General features: G+C 24.2%; 1 protein-coding gene across 1 annotated transcript in view; it reads left to right on the top strand.

Moving 5' to 3' along the window:
- Positions 1 to 1,804: 1,804 nt before the first annotated feature.
- The window catches only part of LOC109594902 (segmentation protein cap'n'collar), a 75,259-nt gene continuing 67,481 nt past the window's right edge, over positions 1,805 to 9,582 (top strand). Inside the window, exon 1 of the mRNA XM_049961686.1 lies at positions 1,805 to 2,736. Coding sequence (XP_049817643.1) covers positions 2,272 to 2,736 — 465 coding nt within the window. The 5' untranslated portion in view covers positions 1,805 to 2,271. The remainder of the gene's footprint in view (positions 2,737 to 9,582) is intronic.

Below are 9,582 nucleotides of genomic sequence, written 5' to 3'. Positions count from 1 at the left end.
AATTTTTAAAAACATATAAAACAAATAATTTTATAACGGAAACCTTCAGTTTATCTATAATAATTTTTATTAAATTGATACATTTTTTTTAAATATTGTTTAAAAAACGTTTTAAAAGTATATACCTATGTTTAAAAAATGTTTTAAAACAATACACTTTTAGAAGATACAAATTTTAATTAAAATTAATTATCGACTTTTAATAAAATTCTAATTAAAGCAACTTAAGAATTTGATATTAAAAACTATTTACAATTAAAATTATTCCAGTTTTGGGTTTTTATAATGGAATATATTTTATATCTATCAATATATTTAATAAATTATATACAGATTTCGATATAATCAAATAATTCCGATAAATAAAATTTGCTTCCGATAATTTTATATATCGGATGTTGCTAATTTTAAACATAACAATAATTATTATTGATTGATAAATTGTTTTTATTATTGTTAAAAAAATGTTTTAAAATAATACATTTTTAGAAGCTACAGATTTTAAATACGATTAACTTTATTTGTTGACTTTTAATAAAATTCTAATTAGAGCAATTTAATTTGATTTTTGTATATTATATTTAAAAACATAATTGATTAATGCTTAATAAACTATCGAGCATTATTGTATGTAACATAATTATTATAATAAGAAAATAATCTAGTTTTAAAATAATGCAAGATAGTGTATTTTATAATATATTTTATATCAATATAATGAATAAATTATTCACATGATAATAAAAATGTACAATTGAGTAAAATACTTTATACCGATAACAAGTGTGAAATGAAAACTGACACACATTAAAATAACATCAATAATATGACTAATCAGCATTTATCAAATTATATTAAAAAGAATAAAATGTTCTTAATAACACCGCAATAATTTATAATAAAAAGCTATCAAGTGAAAATAAAAATTCGTCAGAAATGGGTGGGATATCAAAGCTGGACTGTTGTCTTTGTGACTTAATCGCTTGTTTTTATTCCTTCAGATCACTAAACCCACATAATCATTATCCGAACGCACATATTTGGACTGTTCTTATTCGATTTCAGTGCGCAACAGCCGCACGCATCCACCGCCACTTTTAAAAATTCAAACTTCTAGAACGTTCCAACAATGATTATTAAATTTAAACTAATATTATTAATCTGTGGTGGCTCAATTAACTCACGGAAACCGGACAAGCATCAATTGAACGAATTTATGGTCAATAAAAGTGAGGTTTTAACTGTCACAAAACCTTAGGGTTGTAATTATTAATAAATATTCAATGCGTATTTAAATGTGTACCGTTTTTTTGGGGCCGATACGATACCGTTTACTGTGTCAGTGATTTTTTTGAATACGAAATCACTTCCTATGACAAGGGCAGGGGGCAAAATGAATATTTATACCGTTTTTAAAAACACAACCTGACGTCACTCGTGCCTTTGAACGTGCGAGCGTCGACGATTTCTAAAATAATTTAGTCCGGTTTATGTTAATTTAGCAAAAAGTTTTACGATATGATCCTGTTGGAGCAACGTTTTCACATGATCTACGGATTCACCGTCCAGGAACAAATATCATTTTGTCGGGTAAGATAATCTGTTTGTTTGCGTTTGTTTATTTGTCGCCGTACGAAACGGTGTTCCTTTATTGTTTTATTAAAAAACGGACGAAATGCGCAGATATTTCGGTCTGCCTTGTGAAAAATGTTGTTTTGGAAAGCGTGTGCATAAAACAAAGAGATGCAAGTGGTGGTCTATGAGTTGCCCCACTCTAGTTTTGTTGAGTTGAGTTGTGGCGAATTTTACACATCGCATTTGATCGCAGCGTTTGTAGGTACGGTCCCGTTTGCTCAGTGCGCATTTTGTTCCAACTTGTTTGTGTGTATTTGAGCTGGCGATTTCGAATCGGTGCGCCGCACGTCAATATTAATAATAAAACGTTGTCGGTACGACGTTATAAATAATCGTTGTGTCTGTGTGCGAACAGTCAAGTGAGTCATTTAAAAACAAAGAAACCAGTGTCAGGTAAAACTAACCCCAAATTTACCGGTCAAGTGTATTGAACTGTCAAACGAGTGCATCAGCTGTTATTTGCGTCTGTTACAATGAGACTGATTAAAGAAAACCACTACAAGTAAAATGTTCCCGTTATGTAATTTGTGATTTACCGTGCTGAACAATGAACCTGCCGCAAAGCCCCGAATAAAACCGCCTCAAACAAATTTATAGGTTAAGTGTCGCTGGTGAAAAACAAACCCACAAACAAACATGTTGCTGTTGAAAAAGGTGTATCGCGACGAGCTCCTGCAACTGGCCCTGATCCTGAGCCTGTTGCGGGTCAATCAGAACGGCGTGCTGGACTACAACATCTACAACACGGTGGCCAACCTGGACTTTGGCAACGGCACCAGTTGGAGGAGCCTCAGCCCGACCGCTTTAAGATCACACTTAGCTCACCCCAAAAGTTTGGACTCTGTACTATTGAATTACGAAAGGGACTTGTTCGCTGACCTAAACTCATTGGGCAGATACAACCGGCCTTACTATCGACACCCTGATGTCACTGCCTACTTGTTGAACATTGAAAGGGGTGCCCCGCTGGCCAATGCCGAAACCTTAGCTGAAACGTTGCCCGAGGTGCCTGCACCACAGAACACCACACATGAACCCCACACCGAACCTACCTCAACAAATGAACCGGCTACTGAACCAGGCCTAGAACTCACCCAAGAGGTAAACCAGTAGCCATATGTATTTTATAAATAGTTGTCAGTCAGTAGTTTCTTTGTTTTATTAGAATAAGCGTGTTTTGTTTTTGTGCCAGTCCAATAGGACCATTTGGCAGACGGTTTATTTGTTTTGTTTATGTTTTATTTATCTGGACTTAGATATACAGTAATTTGTATTAGAAATTGGAAATATATTTATAAATGATGCAACAATCTTAAAATGTGGAAGGTAATGATGATTCATCAATTGTTTATCTGTGTGATTTTGTGAATAATGGACCCAAATTGCGTGTTGACAGTGATGTTGTTATGCAAAGTCAAGACGTGGTGGTGGCGAAATGAGGATATACAAAACAATGAAACTATTTTTGCTTCACAGATTGAACGGATTAACGTCTGTGTTTTAATAAGTTAGAATAAATTTAGATAAGGCGAATATAAGTTACTATAAATAACCATACACAATAAAAAGTTGATACTTTCTTTAGTTAGTTTGTCCTGTTATTTAAAACACTTATTTCATTTTATAATATTCATTATTAATTAAATAAAAGTGCCAATAAGAAATATTATATACAGGAAACAATTTTCTAATAAGATATGTATAAGAAATTAAACATAAAAATAACTGAAATATTTAAGAATCAAATTAAGAACAAAAATGCAACAAAAAATAACATTATTAAAGGAATTTTCAGAAATTTACCAGGTTAATGAAATATTTATATTAAAATTATAATAATTAATATTTAATTCGTATCAAAGTATATATTATTTTTATTATTGATTTGGGTACATGTTATTTTATTTTTAATTTTAAATTTATTTTAACAATTATTATTTTTAATAGTACTTAACATGTTTTATGTTAAAAATGTTCTAATTAAATTAATTTTAATTAAATTCTAATGTCAAAAATATTCCATACTAAAAAAATGACAAAATTATATTCTTTAAGTTTGTAAAAAATATTTATGATTTAGTTTTAATAAAATTCTATTTAATTTCATCATGCATTTTAAAAAATGTCATATTCATTTTCTATTTAATGTTTTAAAAGAAAAAAAAAATATGCTTTGTTAAATTTGTATTAATTTTTATTGTTTATTATTTTAAAACTTAATAAACCACCAGTTAATTAATTTTTAATATTATGTATTTTAAAAAGTGACAAATGATTCTGATTTTTAAAATAAATAATGTTTTCTTTAATGAAATTGAAATTAGAAATTACTTATATTTTATGTTTAAACAATTGCACATTGAAATGATTTAAGTAATATTTATATTATATTCTTTATCCAAAAAATTCTCATATTAAATTATGAATATTCTTTTTTTTTTAATATTTTTATATTATTCTATTCCTTTTATTTAATTTTAATGAAATTATAATTTCTGGAACTATTGTGTTTATTATTTTAATCCTTAATAAATCATAAATTATTGTTTTGATATTACTCAACGTGTGTTGAGTTGAGAAATTATGTTTATATTTTTTATCAATTAAACTATGGATTATGATTCTTAATATTATCTGTTCTGTCTGTTTTAACCTTTCTTTAATATAACGGAAATTAGAAATTATTTTAATAATATTATAGTAAAATCTAAAAAATTTCATATTAAATTTAAACAATTGAGAGGACAATTAATTTTTTTATTATTATAATTATTATATTATTTTAATATATTCTATTTCTTTACTAAAATTTTAATGAAATCATTATTTCTATAAATATTTTAAATTAAATAAATTTATCATTATATTTAATATTTTAATCCTTAATAAATCATTTTTTTAAATATTACTTAATGTGTTTAGTAAGTGAATAAAATTTTATATTTAAAATTTTTAAAAGAAATAATGTTTTTATTATGAATATTAAAAATTATATTTATATCCTTATATTTCATTTTTATTCACTTCTATTAAAATTTTATATTAAAAAAAAAAAAATAATTTTTATTAAATTTAAAAAATGAAACTATAAATTATTTTTAATATCATTTAATATATTTTAAAAAGTGACAAATGATCCCTATTTTTATAATTTTAAAATAAATAATGTTTTTGTTAATAAAATGGAAATAAAAGATTATTATAATTCTATTTTTTGTTCAAACAATTTTTTAATATGTTTCTATTATTCTATTTCTTTATTTAATTTCGGTGAAATATATAATTTCTAAAAATATTTTATACTCAATTCAAAAAATTTAAAGGAAATTTGAATTTTTTAAATTATATTAAATTATCCTTTTCTTTATACCTAATTTGAATATTAGATTGGAATCTGAAATTTTAATTTCAGTAAATATTTTGTAGTAAATTTATCATTGTTTATTGTTTTAATACTTAATAAATCATCACTTATTATATTTATTTTTAATTTTTATTTGAAAGTTTTGAAAGAAATATACAATGTATGAATGTTTTTATCGCACAATGAACATTAGAATTATATTTATATTTTTATATTTCTTCTTTTCATCTTTGTACCAAAAAATACCTCTCATTAAAATTAAAAAAGTGAAACTACCAATTATTATTTTTAATGTTAATGAGTTTTAAAAAGCATAAAAATGATAATATATTTTTACGTTATAAAAATAAATACACTTTGCAAATAATTTCGTTGAATTATTTTGTTTATCTTGTTTTTAGCATTTTCACCTTTATGCACAAATGAATAACACAGTTATCAATTATTCATTACCCATCAACTCGAGTTTTAACAAAAACATGTAACGCAACTAGATTCATTTAACGACACACGCTTCGTTCAAATGTATTTTCCATTTAATCAAACAAAATTGCCCTTCATTATCGCCATTTAAAACTATTATGTATGCGTATCAAAGTGGCAATGGAACGCGTATATTTTTCCTCACCCAATTACCAACGTAATTTTGAATAATTATGAAACAAATGCGTTCTCTTCAAACGTCTAATAATTGGTAAATCATCGTTGGCGAAAGATTCCATTTACATCTCTCATACTGTATTTACAGTGTTGGAAAAAAGTATAGGAATAATTATTTACTTGTTACAAATGTTACTTAATGTTTTCCTTAATCTGTTGAAACTATGAAAAAATCTAATTTACTGCAAGATCGGCCCATTAATCACAATGATATTCACATGTTTTTGTTTTTTTTTAATAAAAAAAAAATCAATTTGGTCTGGAAAAAAGTTTGGAATATTTTATTAATATTCATAAAAAATTAACAATAACACAAATATTTCAATATTTTGTGCCGTAATCTTTGGCTGCTATACTTCCCAAGAGTGCTCAATAGGATTTAAATCGGGGGACTAAGACGGCCATTTAAGCACAGTTAAATTTTTCATTAGAAATCACACTTTAATAATTTTAGCCATCACCTTGAGTGGGGAATTTACACAGAATCTTCGAAACAGCACTCTAAGTAATGTTTTTGACATTCCACATTGCTATCGGCCACTTTTACTAAGTTCAATTACTCTTTTCCTAAATTGAAGTGAAAAGTAAACGTGTTTAGGCATTACTATCACGACACCGACCAAAAATGTTAAGAATTTAAGTACAAATGACCGTAAATAAAATAATATTCCATACTTTATTTCATGTCAAAAAATGTATCCTATAAAAGGACCTAAATAAAAAACGATGAACGTCAATATTAGTATACTGGACGATAAACACAAACAAACGAATTTGTTTAACACGATTACAACATATAAGAAAAAATCCAGGGCATAAAAACCCAATTTTTAAAAATATTCCTTACTTTTTTCCACCACTGTAAGTAACATGTCCGACGTTTATAGTATAAGATGTGTAACAAAAAAAAAAGCAAAAAAAAGTATAGAAATATTAAAACATATTTTTTATACAGATTGGACAAAATTTGTATTAAGTCCTATTTCTTTGGCCACCACTGTATATTACTATCAAGTAAATTTTTTAGCGTGATCTTGTGATAACTCATTTGAAAGGTATTTTTATTTTCTATTCAATGCGGTTTTATAGTTATGACCATTTAATGTGTTTAAAGAAACTTGGATAAATTCGATTTTCCTGCAAAAAGTAGACGTTACAAGTCAACATTTACAACAAAACAGAGGACAGTCGTTTACTTATGAATTGTTGTTTGTACTTATAATAGCAATCAGGGGCTGACCTCACTGTGTATATATGTTTATATATATATAAAGAAAATAAAAAACGCATCGATTTACCTTTGAAAATAGCCCGTACTTAATATAAAAATAAGTAGAATTGCATTCAAACTCGGCCTTGATCCATTTGGTGTGGGTTTTATTAAAATGCAGCCGGGACAAACGCGATATTATTGTCCGTCCGATGGCTTTCGAATTAGGTTCATTTGAATCGATCGCCTTTTGAACCCGGCTCATTAATATTGCATAAGCCATTGTTGCCCACCACCAAAAAAACATTTTTTATTCTTACAATTAGTTGTTTCTATTTTTTTTCTTGCTGTGTGTTTTCGTTTTATAAATAGAAGTGTTTACGTTCGCGGGCTGTTTTTGTTCGGTTCAGAAATAGACGGTTTCGGGTTGGGTTTTGGATGGCGCCCACCCCCACTACAACCCCAGATGCGAAGTACTTTGTACATTGTCGACGTTCGTTATCTTTTCACGAAAACAATTTTACTGGAATATGTAATTAACTAATTATTTTTGATACGTCACTTTATCGTTCAGAGTTGAGCAAGGACGCGACGTCGTTACCTTTGTTCTGGTGTTTGTGCGCTCCAAAACACGGTTTCTAAATGTGTAGAGGGTAACGCAAAGGCGAAACACCTAAATATTTACGAAAAAATTTGACTGGTGACGTAGCTAGCGCAAGGTATCGAGGTGGATTGTATGCGGAGATTTGTTTTATTTTAAATTGAACCAGAGAGTAAACAAGAAAATATTTTGGTAGTCCTTAGTGTTACCAAAACAAATTTGGCAAATTACAAAATTTGTGTTTTTCAATTAATTGTGTAGCTCTTTAATATTAACAACTTTTCATGTATCTCAAATTGACAAAACTTCAAGTAAAAATTCTAAAAAATTCGAGTAATTTTCCTATTAATTAATCCTTATCAAATATTTCTAAACTCAAAATTCTAAATAATTCATTATTTATAATAAATGTCAGATATTATCACAATTTTAAAATAAAAATATTAACCAAAAATGATAAAAAGTCCAGTTTAGTTTCTTATGAAAAATATTAAATTCTTAAATTTTCTTTAATCAAATAATTAAAAAAATAAAATTTATTTTTATAACCTTTTACTAAAGAGTTTATATTTTCCCTATTTTTTTCTCGTCAAAAATTTAAATTAATAAAAAAATTAAAATGAAATTATAATAAAATTAAAAATAAACAATTAACATAAAAAAATTAAATTTTTACTTTAAAATTATGAAGTTTAAAATATTAAATTTAAAAAATTAAAAATAAACAATTGAATGTAAAAAATATCGTATTTGATTTATATTTATTTTCTTTTTTTGTATTTTTAATTGGTATTTTATTGAAATAATATTGAAGTTGTTATTTTATATTTATAAAATTTAAAATATTAAGCTTAAAAAATTAAAAATAAACAATTAATTAAAAAATAATAAAATTTTTATTTTATATTTATAAATCTCGTCATAGTAAGTTTAAAAATTAAACAATTATTAAATTAAAAAAATAAATAATATTTATAAAAGATGAAATATTGGGCTTAAAAAATTAAAATTAAACATTTAAATAAAAAAATTAAAACTGTGAAATAAAAAATTGCCATTTAAATTTAAAAATATTGAAATTATTATTTTATTTATAATTATAAAATTTAAAATATGCTTAAAAAATTAAATATTAACAATTAAACAATTTAATTAAAAAACATAATATTTTTTATTTATATTTATAAAAATTGAAATAATAACCCTAAAAAATTAAAAATAACCATTTAAATTAAAAAAAAGTTAAAATTGTGAAATAAAAAATTGTCATTTAAATTTAAAAATAATGAAATTGTTATTTTATTTATAATTATAAAATTTAAAATATGCTTAAAAAATTAACAATTAACAATTAAACAATTTAATTAAAAAACATAATATTTTTTATTTATATTTATAAAAATTGAAATAGTAACCCTAAAAAATTAAAAATAACCAGAAAAATAAAATTTTTGGTTTATATTTATAAAATCTAAAACATTAAGTTTAAGAATGAAAAATAATCAATTAATTAAAATAATAATAATAATAATAATAAAATTTTTAATTTAAATTTATAAAGTTTAAAATACTAAGCTTAAAAATAAACAATTAAATTAAACAAGACATATATTTTTTAATTAAAATATGTAAAATTAATGTAACTAAGATTAAACAATTGAAAATAAACAATTAAATTAAAAAAAAATAAAATTTTTTATTTATATTTATAAAAATTGAAATAATAAATTCAAAAAATTAAAAACAACCATTTGAATTTAAAAAAAAATACGGTACTTAAAATATTAAATTTAAGAGATTAAAAGAGGGATTTAAATTTATATAAATTATTTATAAACTGAAATAAGCTCAAAAAATAAGTGACCATTTAAATTAAAAAAAAAATGTTATTTTAAATTTATAATACTTTAAATATTAAGTTTAAAAAATTAAAAATGAAGAATTAATTAAAATAGTAATAATAATAGTAATAATAAAATTATATTTAAAAATTAAAAATAACTATTTGAATTAAAAAAAAAATATTAAAATTTCATTTTTAAATTTATAAAATATAAACAAAATAATTATTTTAAATTTAAAAAATTGGATTAAATAGTACTTGTTATCTGT

Source organism: Aethina tumida, chromosome 1, assembly GCF_024364675.1.
Source record: "Aethina tumida isolate Nest 87 chromosome 1, icAetTumi1.1, whole genome shotgun sequence".
NCBI lineage: Eukaryota > Metazoa > Arthropoda > Insecta > Coleoptera > Nitidulidae > Aethina > Aethina tumida.
This window is presented reverse-complemented; position numbering and strand designations above follow the sequence as displayed.